Below are 17,489 nucleotides of genomic sequence, written 5' to 3'. Positions count from 1 at the left end.
TATTTTAATGATGATATTTTTAGACTTTTTCGATTTATGTTTTAATATTTTTATATGTTCTAATATTTCTGTGCGTTCGTTCGTTCGTTTATTAATTTTATTTTCTCTTATTAATGTTATGCTATTATATAAAATTGAAATTAGACCGCCTCTGACCAACTAAAACCCTACACCTCATCGCTCTCTTATCCCATTGCGGTCGCGAAAACCCACCACCGAGCATGGAGCAGCCCTCGGCCCCGAACGCCGCCGCAACCGGCGGTAACGAGGGCGCCGACGCAAAGAAGCGCCCGCCGGGGCCGGAGGAGATCCTCGCCCACTACGAGTCCCAGGGCCTGGGCCCCAGGGAGGCCGCCCTCCAGGCCGTCGGCGACCTCCAATCCCTCCTCTACACCTCCCTCGCCTCCGGTCGCGGCAGGAAGGATCGCTTCATGTCCGACACCCTCCGCAAGCTCGACAACGCCAACGCCCGCCTCGTCATCCTCGAGTCCAAGCTAGACTCCAAGCCGGGACTCGGCCAGACCCTCGCCGTCGGTCTCGCCTCCGGCGGCCTCCTCCGTGGCGCCGGCGCCGCCCTCCCTCACGTCCTCGGCGGTCTCCGCGGCATCTGGGACTCCGTTAGCGCTACCACCAGGAGCTCCCCATCCGCTTCTTAGCTCACAGTGGAGTGGATCATCCTCCTCTCCCCGTCATGTTCTGTTGTTGAGGCCGAGCAATAAAAACCTCTTGGCGTGTTCAAATCATGAAGCATTTGGTTGAGGCATTATGGCGAACAGATGAAACACTCCCCGTCCTCCTCCTTTATCGCATCCCCATCTCCATCTTATTCCTCATTTATAAACTAAAATTATTTTCAAAATTAATTAATAATACTAAAATTTATAAATTTATATATCATAATAATATTCAAATATAAATATATCCAAATCAAAATAACAATAATTGTTGATACTATTTCATTTTGTTCGATTTGACTCGTGGACGTATTGATGAGTGGATTCGAGTATGAGATCATGAATGCGAGTATGAGATCATGAATGCTTTATTCGTCTCGTAACCATGTTGATAATAAAAAATATCATTCATCCCCGTCTTTATTCCCATTTATTCACCGCATATAAGCGGTATGCTTTATTCGTTCTCGTCTTATAACCATGTTGATAATAAAAAATATCATTCATGGGCACAATCGACATCTCTAAAATATGTCATAGTTCGAAATATATGAAGTTGTCATCCGAGCGATAGATAGATATAAAAAATCAAAGACACGTATAAAAACAAAATAATCTATTACATATTTTATTCATATGTTTTTCTTTTCCAATTTCTCATGTCATAAGTGGAAACTGGTGCTTAATTTGTGCTGAACTCCACTCTTTTTTGGACAGTATATATAGTTCTTGAATCATGTAGCTGCACAACCTTCGACAAATCTCAAGATGCAAGTTTCATTAGTCGTTGATGGTCACTTTACCCCTCACTCCAATCTCTTTAGATATGCCCGGACACAAAAAAAACAACCCAACCATAGGGTGCCTTCATTTGTTTTCGATCTAATATGAGCCACAATACAACAAATATGTGTACAGATTACAATTTAGTGAAATATTTGATTCGAGGTACAAAGTCTACATCTTAAATACTCCTCCTTCAACTGCTTCTGGATTTAAAATTGCATATAAATGCACAATCCAATTAATTTCTTCATGAAATCATTCAGGGAAATGGACTACAGCGAGCTGAGAGAATCGCAGGTGCAGTCTTTCGAACTTTGGAGTGCTTAGTGCATGCAGTACATCATCTTGCGTTTCCTTTTAGATTATGTCTGGTGGTGCCTTCTTCAGTCACATTGAGTTGATTAGATCTCTAATTATTATAAGAGCATCTCAGTGGGAGTACAGAAGAGTAATTCTCTTGTAGGTGTTAATCGATTGGAAATATATAGCCCGCCCACAATGATTTTTAAGATTTTTTGGCATTAGCATAAAACCATGCATTTCTTTTATGAATTGTATAGTGGATGCAGACAAGTCATCACCTTCACAAGGATTGGCAAACAAAAGATGCAGCATATGTGAAATCACAAAGCTTATGTTTCCATCAATTAACACTTGTTAACTACTATTTAACTGTGATCCCATTCATGTGTGTGAAGTACCTCATCATCAAGGTGACAACAATGGAGCAATGATCTGAAAACTTGCCATCTGATATATTTCCCTTTTAACTTTTTGGCTGGGAATGCTACATGAGTGGCAATCCATGTCTTAAGGTGTAAAGAGTCTGAACAAAGTTGTTTAAGGCATTGTCTTCCTCCATGTCTCAGTTAGAGACACTAGCAGTCTTCTTCTTTAAGTTCTGTAGATGTGGTCTGAAACATTGTGGAGAAAATAGTCACAGGAGATCTGATGGAGTTCACTATAACCATTGAAAATTTGAAGCTATTACTGTCAGCAAGATTAGTCAGTAAAGATTTTGATTGTTGATAATAAGGTTGTGGTATCAAATCCTTACTTTTCAGAAAAAGAAAAGAACTCTTTCCTTGACTACTTGCAAGTAGCTTCCTCTCACTAAGATGTCCCTCCTCTAGAAATTTAGCAGCTTGATGCTTAATCCACCAGTAGAGGGCAGATAGGTTGACAGAACTTAATAACACTTGCTTCTGATGACTAAAGACTTGTGAACTAAATTTCTAAGAGCACTTTGGGTCATCATTCTATTTGACATTGATTGGGGATTCCAAAGGAATACCTGAACTGGACTTTCCAAGAAACTCCAACTTTTTGTCTCAACTATAGATTCATAAAATTTAATGTTAGTTGTTGCCAGTGTGACATGATCATGATTTATTTGCCATGTCTTTGTTTCCCAAATGCCAAATGACATTGATTGGAGATTCCAAAGCAATTCTTGGAACTGTACTTTCCAAGCAAATTGTACCTTCTGATGTCCTGCCTTGTTGCAATCATCAAGTCCAAACAATGGCTGGCTCAATATTAGAACACAAACAGATGAGACATAACAGAACATGGAAACAACGATTGATTAGTTTATGGATCACAAATTCTACAAGACAGACAATATAAAATTATTGGATAATGTTCTGTTTCATAATAAAATATCAGGGAATGGTCTACATGTCCTCGAAATATTCACAGCAAACAGAGCTCACATAAGAACAGCTTGAAGCCTAAAGAACACAACATATATATATCATTGATATGCTTGGCCTTGTTCATGATTAATGTAGTTGTCTGCACGTCCTAAGATTAGCCATTGTAGGCAAACCTTAGATAGGAACAGCTTTAAGCCAAAAGAACACAACACACACAACTGCAAGTCCAACCTCTCTCTCTCTCTCTCTCTCTCTCTCTCTCTCTCTTCCTTGATATGCTCGTTGTTGTTCATGACCTTCACCTAGTCAGTCAATGTTTCATGTTCTTTCTTCACGTCTATAGTCTCTCTCTCTCTCTCTCTGTCTCTCTATTCATATACTTGGTTTTGTTCATGACCTTCAGGTAGTCAGTCCTTGTTGTGTACTTTCTTCATGTTGATGACATATATCGACGTTTCTCTGTGAAAGAACACCTCTTTGATCGTCTTCTTCTTCTTTGGGTTTTGGCTGTACTCATAGATGGGTCACTTCATCCGCAGCTCGAAGATGTCGGTGCTATTCTCCTTGAGAGGGAAGAAGAAGAAGAAGGAGAAGGATTCACGGAGAGAGAACATGAAGGACTCCTTGTTGGATGAAGACGAGGCGGCAGTTCCCAAAGGATGCATGGCAGTGTACGTTGGGGCTGAGATGAGGCGCTTCGTGATCCCGACGAGCTACCTTCGCCTGCCGCTCTTTCGCGTGCTGATGGAGAGCGCGGCCGACGAGTTTGGCTTCGATCAGGTAGGCGGGCTTCGGATTCCATGTGACGAGGAGGACTTCACGGAGCTGCTGAAGACGACGAAGAAGACGATGAAGAGTTCAAGGAAGACCTTTTTGTAGCATGCGAACGCGTGCATAAGAAACTTCATGCACAATAGAATGAAACGTAAGCCATAACTCCCACTTTCCCTTCTGTTAATTGGTGGGATCCGAGAGTGATCTGTATGTCACCATTGATCTCATGTTGTGGAAACAGCCCCTCTTCGAGTGATGTTGAATTGTTTGATCTGGTGCAGCTGTTTTGTTTTCTTTCTTCTAATCATTTTTCGAGGACAAGATATCAAACAATCACTTCTCGATGAGAAAATAAACATGTGTTGAATTCAGCTCACGATCAATATGTATTTCTTTTTATATCACACATAAACAAGCCAAAAAAAGGTATCCAAATTTTCCTAGAAATTATGACAATAATTCAAGACTCGGGAAATAAATAGGCAATTACAAGGAGATGAAAGAAAAAGTTCTGTCAATTGTCTGCTCTTAATAGAGTTAATGGTCCATTGGACCATAAAGCCCGAGGAACAACCGGGCAGCATAACCTGAGCAATACGAATCTTGAACCAAACATGAGAATTAAGCGGGCAGAGAACAGTGAAGAATGAGAATTCATATGTGGTTTGCTGATGAAGGGGGAATACAACAAAAATTAAAAGAGAAAAGATATTTAACACAACCCTAATCCACACACTAAACTAAGAATGATGACATAACATTCCAACTTATTTTCATGTGAGAAGGCATCGGTGCAACAATTCGGAGAAGATCAGGCTTACTGGTGGACCATGTATTGCATTCATCGAGCCATTCACCTGAACTGCCAAGAAACTTGGAAATGTTGGGGATTACCATTTCTCTGCAGTGGAGGTGCAGTAATGGGACTTTCGACAGGACACTGCCCTTTTGAACGTCTAAACCTTCTGGTCTCCGCAGCTTGTATGGTTTTCCACTTAATGTCTCGTAGTCCACCCGAGGCATTTGTTTCCATCTCTGGTGCACAAACCAACCGTACTTGTAGTCTCCGACAATGGGAGTGCCCAGTGCTTCGGCACAGTGGACTCGGAGCTGCAAGGAAAACCAAAAGCGGTTAATGAATAAACACACTTCATTCTGTTGTTTGCACTACAAAATTCTCATCCTTTCATGTTGTTTTCTCTCTTTAAGCCTCCTAAGGACAGACATTCATGCTGATCCAGATGAGGACAACCATTCAAGGATAATTATGCTTTATGGAAAGCAGAGACTTTGTTTGTTGATCGTCCATAATTCCACATCTATACTTGGATGTCTTCTTGGACATGTCTCAGATGCTTTCTCAAAATATCCAATTTTCTTTTTAAATTATGAAAATAACAGGTTGTTTTAGAATAGTGCAGTATGCTTCATGATACTTACTGAAATAATTTTGTTTTTCTTAAGATGTTGTTAGCTTGATTCTATGGATATATGATCAGCATATTGTTTTATGTCATATGTCCTAAGCATAAAATTTTGATCAATGGGATCAACATGATAATCTTATCCCAACAACTAATAGTTGTTTCCATCTTCTCTATATTCATGAATTATTATATTACCCAGAAGATATTATTTTCATGATGAATAACTTAGTAACACTGATTACCTGTTATTATTCATGACATGTAGTTATATATTCAAACATTAAAATTAAATTTCGAGCCCTACCATATATAACATCTTCATGTACCATATTCATTTCTTTTCAAGATTAACATAATGACACATCTGTTTCAATGTTATATGTAAATCCTGGTATCCATGCTTTCACCGGCTAGGCTATTATTCATTAGCTATGTGAATGTTAGAGAGGTTAATAAAAATACAATCAAACTGATAACATCCACATGCTTACTCAGTAAAAATACTAAAAACAATGAAATAACAAAGGTGATTTCCTACTTAATTATTCCCATTTTGTTTTTCTATTGTTGAGGTTCACAAATATTAACCACAGGTATGTAATATGCAATTGAAATTCATTTGTGAAAGCATGTTAGAGGGATCATGAAGGTACGTAGGCTTTTCCAGATAAAAAAGAGATAGAGAGAGGTTTAGTGATGCCATGCCGCTAAGTCCTTAACAATGATCTGTAGAGATGAGATAATTTCACAAGGCAGTGCAAATCAATTATTAAAAAAAAAAAGAAACACAGTATTAATTAGGTTTAGTGATAAATGCAATTCTCTGTGTTGCATTGGACCAACAACAAAATTTACATAGTATCGTTTTTTATCAAAGCAGCCTAGTCAACTTCCTGGTCCTCCAAACCAGACATGGCATCTGGTACGAAAGTTCAGTGCTATAACTGGTCCAACTATTAGAGGCAATGCATAAGGTCAAACATAACCAAGAAGAATGAGAAGCACAACATTTGCCTCTGATGCTTGCGACCAGTAAGCGGTTATTTAAAACGCACAAGGGGAAGAAAACTTTGCTTTGTGCTGGTTATTTAAAACGCACCTGATGCTTGCGACCAGTAAGCGGGCGCAACTCAACCCATGAGCATCCGTTGATCGTGGGTCCCATCACCCTATACTCAGTTATGGCATCTTGAGAACCATCTATCCCTGAAGGATGGGCCAGAATTATTCTTTCTGCTTTCCCATTGTTTAGAAGCACCTAAGATCAGAGTCAACAGGTTGAATATGCAAAATCTAAAACAAAGATGATTAAGTTGAAATATAGTCCACATTCATCTAGAGTGTTGTTTCTCAGAAAGTTCGCTAGAAACAATCCACTGGTTCTATCTATATAAGTCACGAGAGAAGCAAAGTGAGGTTGGAGTTTGACACATTTTATTGTGTATGAAGAGTGGTTTGCACCTTATACTAGATGATATTCAGTCAATCATTTCTTCTCAAAATGCATGAACAAGGGCAAAAGCATGGAGATATTTCACTGCAGAAAATGACGACTCTTCCCCTGCATTACTAAGTACAGAAATCTACCTTCGTAAGTGGAGCAGAAATAATGCCTTCCCTTTCTTTAGGAGAGCCTATGACCAAGGCCCAGTACCTTTGGGTTGTGGCCTCACAAGCATTATTCCATATCTACAAAATAAGTTGGATCAGGAATCGTGTAATGGACATCAATAATTGAGTTACAGAATTCCAGAAGGAAGAATTGTCTTGATAAGCCTGAACCATGTCGTGCATGCATTAATAAGTTGGATGGTGGTGATACTCATGTCATCAACATTCATATAAACTCATATGCCTATGTAAAACCACAAGTTTTTCTTGCAATGGTAAAATCTAATGCTTAAATTATTCACAAGTAATTTGACTCATGAACGAAGGGCTAGATAACAGATTTTCTTTTTTTGCATTCTTTTAGATATTCATGATATACCAAATATGCTTGATCTTGTTGGCATAGCAGGGACATTGGTACATACCTCAGAAGATGATTTTGCTAGATTTACATTAGTGAAAAGCCAGTGAAGATGAGTGAGGCTCTCTTTCGTCCTCCCCAATAATAGCAAGCCACTGCTCTCTCTGTCAAGTCGATGCACCTAAGATTGCAAAAGAGGAATGATGAGAAACATCTTAAATTTTAAGACCAGAAATACATATGCATTAATCAAAGTTGTCAGAAGCAATGGTGCAGCAAGCAAAAACCAAAGTTTAAATTCAATGTGCGGAATGTGCCCATATGATCTGTGATTGATGTGGATCAACATAGATTTCATTTCTCAGCATAAGAATTATGCCAAGCCAACACAATTTCAGCATGCCCTTGGCATACTGTGAACACAGCATGGCATGATCTGACACTTCCATGTATGGCAAAGAGACAACAACAGTAACAACAACAAGCCATACATGTATCACAAAGGCAGTATCACAAACTGATTTCTATGTATAATTAATATTGCAAATCTTGAAAATGATCAACTTTTAGAGCTTACCAACTTAGGACCCTGATCACTGCCATATGATAATGCTGCTGCTGCCAAGATGTCCATGCTATTGTGAACTGGTAAGTTTCCCTATGAAGTATTTAGTACAGAAAATGATAAGATAATATACCCCAACAAGATTAACCAGTCAACTAGTGGAAGAATAATAAAAGTTCAAACCTTCATGGGCACTTTAGGGGGCTTATTTAGCACAATGATAGCTGAATCCTGAAAATTCATAGTTCGTCAGTATGAGGCAGCAGATTTTTACAGACTTTGGCTAAAATTTTGCAAAAGCAAAGACCAAACAATCACAAAGAAATGTCATGAGAGCAACAATGATCCCAAACCAGATAAGAGAAGTCTAGGTTAACAAAAGGAGAAGATAAAATAGGAAACTGGCCTTGTGAATGACAAGTCTTCTTATGTATTCTATTTCATCAGCATTGGGATGCAAAGTTGCAGTTGGTATAGTGTCATATCTCTTAATGATCTTGGTCTCTGCAGCTGATACAGGAAGATGAATCTTCATGCCGGGCTCCATTATATGATTATGCTTAATCTGCACGGGGGCTGCAAAAAGTAGTTAATTCACTTTTATAACTAATAATAAGCACTCAATGAGCAGGTTGAACATTTCTCAGGCCATACAACTAAAATGTCATTTGGTGTATGATTGATGAGGCTTAGTATGACATACCTTTTTTAAACAGTGCATTAAATAATTTTCCTCGGTTTGAAAGTCATGATTTGAACTTTCAACATGCACCTGTTAGAAAATCAGATTTAACTCTCATTAGTTCTCATTTCACAAATGGCATCCCAATTGAAATCCATAATGAAACAACACATATATGACACAACACAATTATGCTGTTTTAGCAAATTTCAAAAGGAAAGATAGTGTATACTACATCCAATGTACATGGCAAGATAACATCTAGTTTTTCTATACACATCAACAATTTTACAAATGAAAATATTCTCAGAAAAACTTGATTGTTCACATCAATAGCAAATCAACATATTATGGGAAAAAGAACAACATGTATGCATGGTTCTTAGTATATCACATACACAAATGCCTTATGTAGATGATAGGTGTGCCCTGTATACATTCTCTGGCAATACTGAATAAAGGTGATCAAGTTCTTAGTTCTCCTTCCAATTCTCTACATTGATGTAAATTATACACCTCCACAACATCATTTGAACTTAAACCAGTCCAAATGACAGGGGTTTTACTTACATATTTTAGTCCTATAGATATTTTTGATTTTTCAGATAAGTCTCCCAACTACATTATTCAAATGAAAGCCCATCAAATGCTTAACCTGTGCATATTCAACCCTCAAAACAAGTATAATGGAATACAGCATCAGATCACAATTTTTTAATCTTAAAAAGGAAATCATTTAATGATATCAACCTCATCCCAGATGGTCTCCTTTGCTAAGTTCTTTTAATATATAAATTTAAAAGAATTCTCATTACATAAAATGAGGTATATAACACACACATGGATTCGAACATGAGACTTATCACTTATGAAACAATATACTAATCAACCCGAATGTCTCAACAGAGACTCCTTTGCTAAGTTAACATTCCACATTTCAACTTCAACTTGTGTAAAAGGGAAAGGGTAAAACAGCCTTTTCTTAATAATAGGTTAGGTTAAATTGATCGGCAGATCAACCAATATACATATAAAATACTTCCATATAGACAACAAGATCTAGATGACTTGTATGCAAATTGAAAGATAGGATAGGTCCAGAAAACCTAGCAATAGCATATGCGCCGCTTACCAAGCCGTTGTTGAAGTGGCTCTGGATGACTTCCGGCGGGATATCCGCGAAGTAGTGCTTGACCCAACTGATGGCGGTGACCCGGCGCGGCTTGCCGCCGGCAGCCGGATCTTTCTTCCGGCCGGGGAGAGGGTCGGTGCCAGTCGAGGGGAATGGAGGGAGGGATAGCAGCTGCCGCGGCTTCGGGCCCTCCTTGGGTTTGCCGAGACGGGCGACGTTATTAGAGACGCGGATGACCGGCTCGGCCGTCGCCGGAGACGGCGGGGCTATCCGCGATAGCCACCTGACCACTCTCAGCACGACCCACGGCGGCGACCGGCAGTGGCACCGGAGCATAGGGAAAGTAATTGGATTCCGACACGACAGCGGCAGGGAAGTCGAGCACGGAGGGAGACGAGGCGAGACTTAGGGCTTTAACTTCACGCCGGCACTTCTTGGACTTTTCACGCGTGCCTGTAATATGGGTTTCTAGCCCAAGCCCGTTACGGGAAATCGAGCGGGGAGAGGCTTGACCCCGTGCTTAGGCGCGTTTGTTGGACGTTAGATTTTCTTTACGATTCGTGTTTGTCAAAAGATAGATAGGTTGTGTTTCCAGCCCAAGCCCAAACCGGAGGCGAGGCGAGGCGAGACCTCACATCGGGCTTTAACTCGACGCCGGCATTTATTGGACGTTATATTTGCTTTACGAATCGTGCTGATAAAAGATGGACGGGCTGGATTTGAGGCCTAAGTGTACACCAGCTTCCTATCATTATCACTAAGAATTTGGGAAGGCTTGGAATAAAAATAAATAAAATAAAATCACAATTAGCATGAAATATAGCACTAAATCACAAATAATTTTATATGACAATAAGTGTTGTCTTTCGAACAAGTAACATTATTCTAAGGTATTTTTATATTAAGAGTAGAGGACAGCATCATATTTGATTCTTTAACAAATATTAAGTGTTATATTCACAACCAAAATAAAATTTATTCCCTTGAAATTAAAAAAATGGGAACATTTTTTTTTATTGTGGAATATTAAGGTTTAAGCATAAATTGCTGACGTGGCTGTTGGTGGATGATTATTTATTTATTTATTTATTTATTTATTTATTTCCTACTTTTGCTAATACAAAATTAGATGGCAAAAACCGCCCTGCCTTCGGCCCACATCTTTCGGTCGAGACCTACTTGTAGTAGAGTTGGGGTTCGCCTCGTGTAGAGGCGTTCAAAAGTTAGGGTTCATTGGATCGCGGCGGTGAAGTTGGCAGAGATGCCGAGGCCGGAGGTACAAGCTCCGCCGGAAATATTCTACAATGAAACGGAGGCACGCAAGTACACCACTTCCTCTCGAATCATCGAAATTCAAGTACGTCCCTCTGCCTTCCGCATCTTGTCCCTCGCCTCTTTGTTTGGCGAAAAGATTGTCTTTTTCGATGCTAATCTGTTTTTTTGGATTCGCTTCTAATTCAGGCGAAGATTTCTGAGCGAGCGCTTGAGCTTCTTTCGCTGCCGAACGATGGGGTACCGCGACTTCTACTGGATATAGGTGAGTTCAAGTTTTATATAAATGTTGTGCTTGTTTAGGAATTGTTCGGATGAATGTTCCGTGGGCGCGGTACGTGAATTTGGACCGAAATATGAATTTTTATCAGTTCTTTCTATTGTGGCATCTTTTGTTTATTGTTTCAGTTTATTCTATATGAAATTGGCTTGTAAGTGATTCTATTTTGTTGGTTATTCAGCTGAATAAACTGTTTTAAGTAAATTTTTTTGTCCAGAACATTGGAATTGCATGCAGTGACATATCCTATTGTGGATGGGTTATGATGTCGTAGATTCAATTTCTGTTCTGTTCTGCTCATTTACATTTCTTTTCTGTTTTAGGTTGTGGATCTGGGCTCAGTGGTGAGACCCTGTCTGAAAATGGGCACCACTGGATTGGCTATGATATTTCTGAGTCAATGCTAAGTGAGTAGATTCTGTTCTTGTGTAGCAGCAAAACTTATTCGTTTTCTGTTGTTTATCTTTATCTACTTGGCTATTTCATTCAGATGTTGCACTGGAGCGTGAAGCAGAGGGTGATCTTTTGCTTGCCGATATGGGCCAGGTAGAAAAATCATTAGCTCTACCTGGCATCGCTTTGTGATTTGGGTCTCCTGTTTTTTTAAAAGGATGGCCTTTAATCTCATCAAATATTATGCATCAGACTAAAGATATTTAGATTTGTGTCATGCCTTTTCGCACTTCGTGTGAGCCATAGGAACTCAACTTTGTTTTTCTCATGTTGCTTATACAGTATGAACCAGGGTACCATCTAATGTGTGTTTAGAAATAATCTTACTAATAGCACTTCCACAAGCAAGTTTCTTATTGCTACTCTACTTTCTGATGCCCTTATAGGTTGGGTTAGTGCTGCTAGAGTCTTGGTTAAAATAAGTCACTGTAATACAGAGACAAACAACTTTATTTGTGTCTAACAAACTTAGTGACTTAGTACCACCATCTACAAATTCTTTTATTTCCGTCAAATTTTCTTATGTCTTGGAATCATATATTTTTGCTTTGAATCTTGCCTTTTTGTACACTTTATTTCCAATATTAATTCTCCAATGTGCATACTTTGCAAGAGTTGAACTTAAGCATAAATGATATATGTTAGCTCCATGCATTTTTGTTTCAGAATAAATTATAAAAGCTCTTTTCTGTGGCATGAAGAAGACGTTAAAAGATGGGGTTTTGCTTGTGAAACAGTAAGGATAAGTAAGCCTATTTAATGTTTAATAATAATAGCATCTCAGGGTGGTCTTATGTTAAGCAAACACCCTGGTTCCACCATCGTGTACTATCCAGATGTCGGGTTCCATATGTCCAATGGGGTTGCAAGCAAGCTGATATGTAGATTTGAAGCAACTAAGGTGTCGTCAGGTTCTAAATTTGAGACACCCGAATCTCGCTTCTTTAGGTTGTTATTGGAGTACCTGCCACTCAATTCAGTATAATATGCCCTTAAATCACTGGATATTACAAAAAAAATACATTTTATTCTATAATTTATGCAGATATTTTTTAGATCATATTCTTATTCTTAATATAACTTTGGAATTTTTAAATAAAGATTATCTTGCACTTTAAACTTTAAGTTTGACTTTAAGTAAGGTCATTGATATCTTGTGGCTATGGATCGCAGTCTGATAGGAAAAGATAACCTCAGAGGTGTACAAATATGGTTGAGCTGAGGCTATCTCAGGTATAGTTATGCTCTTGCCATTTGTAGAGGTCCTTTTGGCTGCTTCATTCAGGAGTGTGGTAATAGCATGGAGAATTATGTAGTTTCTTTTAGATTTCGTTGAAGCACCTGCAGATCATTCAACTTTTTTCTTGATATGGAGGATCAATGCCAAATAGGTTTGGCCTTCTGAGGATACAATACCCTTTTGATTTTGGTTGGTTTAGCTAAAACTTGAACTTTCTATTGGGCTTCATTTTCTTATACCAACTCAGCCAAAAATTTATGCCTGCAAAATTGTAAAATGTTAGCCCTTTTTTTATACCTATGGACAAATTTCATACTCAAGTAATCTAATGTCTTCTGCTATTCTTAACTGATGTGGAGATTATGTAAGTGGATAGTTGTCTAATTAAGAATGATTTTTGTATTAGCTATTTCTCAAATGTAGAATTCCCTCAATGTCGCACTGCCCAGAGAGTAGGAGTTTTACTGAATGTTTTACTGAATGTTTCTTCAGTTGTTTGATACTCTAAATGATTTTGATGAAAAGGTTTATTGCAGGGCTTAGGCTTACGACCAGGAGTTGTTGATGGTGCTATCAGTATTTCAGCAGTTCAGGTTGGCAATTTTATTTTTCCTACTATCTCTTTTCCTGCACACAAAAACAGTTGTAATATGTTGTTGCTTGTTTGAGAAGATTCTGGTAGTGTAAAAGTCATTATAATTTTTTACTAATGATGTTTCTTTTCTTTTTTTTTTATGCGCCGTAATTTTGTCTTGTTGGTACATGTTTATTCCTGATATACCTGCGTGGTTGCCATTGCTAAGTTGTATTTCAATGATTTTGTGTTTATGATTTAGTTTTTCATAAGGAAAAGCCTGAGTTGCACATGGATTTTTGTGTCATTTACATAATCTTTTTGTTGATTTAAAATGTATCAAAGAATGCTCTAGTTTTTTGTGTCAAGCTAGAGCTAAAGTGAGTTTGGATTTTTATGTTCATAAGGAGTTTAATGAGATACATACATATATAAATTCTGGCTCTGATTGACATATTGGCATTTTCCAAGAAAATCTAGCATCTACTGGTGGCAGGTTTTATGCGGTTACACAAGTTAGTCATTGAGAGCATAGAGGAAGATTTACCTAATTAATTAATTGCTGTGTGTATATATGAAATGATCTTGTGCTGTAACTGTGATCTGTTGTGTATGTATGACAATTTTTTGGATAATTATTTCTTTTGAGCTATGCTTGTTCTGGTGATGTTTTTTAATTTTGTCTTTTTTTTTAGTTAAGGGAGATAGAGAGAGAAAGAAGGCTTTTACATAAAGGATTAATGTTTATAAATTTATTATACAGATCTTCAGAGTTTAGAATTGAGTTATATTGCTATGTTTTTGCTAGATACCAATCCATTGAGATCGCAGTAGAATTACAAAATAAAACTTTGCCCTCTACACTTTCAGTTTATTATACATGTGATATTTTAAAACATTAAAAACAGAGCACACTTGTGATGCTGCTGCACTATGATTTATTATACATGTTACTTATTAACTCCTGTAGCGATCTTTAATTTTCTTATATATGTATTTTCAGTGGTTATGCTATGCTGACAAGTCCTCTCATGAACCAAGGATGCGACTAAAGTGAGTAGTTGATACTTGATAGAACACTTCATTTTACTTTTATCTGCAGTCATTTTATGTGTCATTAACTCATTTGCATTGTGCCCTTTAGGGCTTTCTTTGGTTCGTTATATAGATGTCTTGCAAGAGGAGCAAGAGCAGTGTTGCAACTTTATGCAGAGAACATGGATCAAAGTGAGATGATAATGATGTATGCCATGCGTGCTGGTTTTGCTGGTGGCATTGTTGTTGATTGGCCACATAGGTACATAATTAAGCTGTTTATTATTTACAAGTTGCATGTTCTTGTAGAGGTGCTTTCTTAATTTCCTAGGTTAATATTATCATATTGCTGAAATATTTTAGAGGGCTGAAGTCCCAGTGTTTGCATAATTCTTCTGAACTACATTAGGTGTTTGCAAAATACACCGTAGCATTTTTTTTTTTCTTTTATTTGTTATACTAGCTTGGTGTATTTCTCAAAATATAATGACTGTAATATTGGATTGAAGTGGAGAAATGAGTCTTTCATGGAAATTTTTTATCTTAGGGGTATTTAGATTGGTCTTGGAGACTTCTGAACAAAAAGAGATCTTCATATTATATCCATTTAGAAGTTTCGATGTATTAATTTCAGAACTCCAGTACATGGTGTACTCAATTTGATGTCTATTCTGTTATTGATTTGGTCTTCTATCTAAAATGTTTGTTAACCACAGCTCAAAAGCAAGGAAAGCATATCTTGTTCTGACATGTGGTCCACCTTCAGTACAAAGTTACCTTCCAAAAGGGAAAGGTGAGGATGGTGCGATGTGCAGTGAAGATGAGGAGAGTGATGATGATGGAAATCAAACAGTAAGAATTGTCAGCCATTTCTATTACATTGTTCTCTTCTAGATCATTATAGAAAGATTTGATTTGGTAGAATATGAAATAGTGATAATAATTCTTTTATGATGTGCAATTCTCAATTCTTGTCTGTGAGTAGACTTTTATTAAGTCTAACTGTCTGAATGACATTCATAATGATCTTTAGACTTTGATTTTTAAACAGTTATATGAAGAAACTATTGTTATATTTCTTTTATGAAATTTCCTACGTTTTATGCTACCATTCTCAGGTCTGTGAAGCATTTCTTTTTGTTCCTTAAAACCATAGAGCCAATATTGTCTGTTCTTTAAAAACTTGATGAGTTGATTCCTTGTCTTATCTTCAGTGCTATAGCACGTCTCAGCAAGCGAGATAGAACAAGGGCCTTCTGTTTTAAATCAGTAACAGTTTATACTACAATTTTTAGGTCATAAGTTAGTGGTAACAGTTGAATGCTGAAGCATTCAGTAGTGTTTCTTAGTCTTCTATGAAATACGACACTCTACAGAATTATCTGGTGCATATGCAAATATGTGTTAACAGATAAAATGTGTGGTTATATGTGTTAAGAGACAAAAGTATAGGTTTGTTAAGTTTTAATTTGAAATATAGGTTCAATTTGAAATGGTTGTATAGGCTTGTTAAGTTTGAAATGCTTCCTTGTGTTGGGCCAAAATAAGGGCACACTAGAAATTTTTGGTGCTTATGTTTACAATAGTTGACAGATACAATATTTGTCTTCTGGACAAGTTTACTTAAAGTTGTTAGCAGATTAAATCTTAGATGTTCTTTCTTATTGATGCTTGTCTACAATATTTGTTAGTAATTTCAAGTTATTAAACATCAAGAAGATTTTTTTTTGCTTCGCACTCCGATTTAACCTTAACCCATCTTTGACTTGTAATGGATCTTAATCTTGATATGAGGTTTACCTCATAAAATTCTTCACATCTTATGATTTTAAAAGTCACCAAAAAGTTTGCTGTTGTTTTTTCTTCTAATCATATAGAGAGGGGTTTCTATTATGTATTCTCAAAAAAATTTATTGCCAGTCATGTGAGTAACTTCGTGCAATACATTCCAAATGCCACATGTGCATCTTTGAATGAAGTTTTTGGTGTTAACTGTAGGAGGAACTTCTTGTAATATATTCCAACGCCAATGATGCATATGTGAATTGTTGTGACCGTTGAAATACCGTGTAAAATGTTAACAAATCAAGCTTATTTGTATGGCCTGAACTAAATTTATCAGATTATTTCATGTCATCATATCCCAATGATCCATTTGTTTCTGGATGCAGGTTGGCATATATGACCGAACCCGACCAAGGAAGAAGGCGAAGATAAACAAAAATGGGAAAGGAAAGGAATGGGTTTTTAAGAAAAAGGAACAGATGAGAAAAAAAGGATATTCTGTACCTCCCGATACAAAGTACACGGCACGGAAACGGAAGGCTCATTTTTGACCATCCAATGCTCAGAGGATCCCTGCATTAATTTCATTTTCTGTTCTCTGAGAATTATATAGATGTAGCAAACAGTTTTGATAGGATAATATTCAACTCCTGGAGATAGATTCAATGCAGCCAAGACATATACTAGCCATAGAGTTTCACTTTTTCTGTTGTATTGACCAAGGGTGTTGAAGCTTTTCTAAAATGGTGGCATCTTTTTGTGGAAGCATGATTTAGGTGAGTTCTCTTGAAAAGCAAAGAAGTTCGGGATCGATGTGAGTGCTGAGAAATATTTTTCCTTGCCATGTGTTGCTTGTGATTGAAGTAGTCCTGATGTTACTCTTTAGACACTGTACAAGTTTACCAAAGGGAAATGAGATCAATATGCTTGACTAAACATAATGAAACAGCTGGTTTCCTGTGCTACAATGGGCAGACCTTTTTATCCTTTTTCCTTTCATATTTATTCCTCCAACAAGAAAACCTATATTATATTGTTTTTTGACCATGAAGGTATAGTCGGAGAATTTTAGATGTTTTCAATGTGATTAATATATTATGAAAAATATTTGTTATTTTTATTTTTTTTTCAATTTTTAAAATATTTTTTGGAAAAAATATTTCAAAATTTTGAAAATAAT

General features: G+C 37.3%; 4 protein-coding genes across 4 annotated transcripts; 3 read left to right on the top strand and 1 right to left on the bottom strand.

Annotated features, from left to right (window-relative positions):
• The first annotated feature begins 161 nt into the window (after positions 1-161).
• Positions 162-743, top strand: LOC135675122 (uncharacterized). Its single transcript, XM_065185394.1, has one exon. It carries the CDS (start codon positions 222-224, stop codon positions 654-656), a length of 435 nt encoding a protein of 144 aa, XP_065041466.1. The 5' UTR covers positions 162-221; the 3' UTR covers positions 657-743.
• A 2,894-nt stretch (positions 744-3,637) lies between these two features.
• Positions 3,638-3,997, top strand: LOC135673989 (auxin-induced protein X10A-like). Its single transcript, XM_065183396.1, has one exon. It carries the CDS (start codon positions 3,638-3,640, stop codon positions 3,995-3,997), a length of 360 nt encoding a protein of 119 aa, XP_065039468.1.
• A 498-nt stretch (positions 3,998-4,495) lies between these two features.
• Positions 4,496-10,092, bottom strand: LOC135674415 (RNA pseudouridine synthase 3, mitochondrial-like). Its single transcript, XM_065184233.1, has 9 exons — positions 9,671-10,092; positions 8,560-8,628; positions 8,263-8,421; positions 8,040-8,087; positions 7,869-7,949; positions 7,356-7,472; positions 6,907-7,008; positions 6,419-6,577; positions 4,496-5,002 (listed from the first exon to the last, which is right to left on the bottom strand). The coding sequence occupies exons 1-9, from the start codon at positions 10,004-10,006 to the stop codon at positions 4,628-4,630; spliced, it is 1,446 nt and encodes a 481-aa protein (XP_065040305.1). The 5' UTR covers positions 10,007-10,092; the 3' UTR covers positions 4,496-4,627.
• Positions 10,093-10,841: 749 nt separating this feature from the next.
• On the top strand, positions 10,842-17,080 carry LOC103985546 (18S rRNA (guanine-N(7))-methyltransferase RID2). The gene is made up of 9 exons (XM_009403277.3): positions 10,842-11,027; positions 11,132-11,207; positions 11,546-11,629; positions 11,713-11,768; positions 13,452-13,508; positions 14,493-14,542; positions 14,634-14,786; positions 15,241-15,376; positions 16,696-17,080. Exons 1-9 carry the CDS (start codon positions 10,932-10,934, stop codon positions 16,858-16,860), a joined length of 873 nt encoding a protein of 290 aa, XP_009401552.2. The 5' UTR covers positions 10,842-10,931; the 3' UTR covers positions 16,861-17,080.
• The last annotated feature ends 409 nt before the right edge of the window (positions 17,081-17,489 follow it).

Source organism: Musa acuminata, chromosome BXJ1-5 (genome assembly GCF_036884655.1).
Source record: "Musa acuminata AAA Group cultivar baxijiao chromosome BXJ1-5, Cavendish_Baxijiao_AAA, whole genome shotgun sequence".
Classification (NCBI taxonomy): Eukaryota; Viridiplantae; Streptophyta; class Magnoliopsida; order Zingiberales; family Musaceae; genus Musa; species Musa acuminata.
This window is presented reverse-complemented; position numbering and strand designations above follow the sequence as displayed.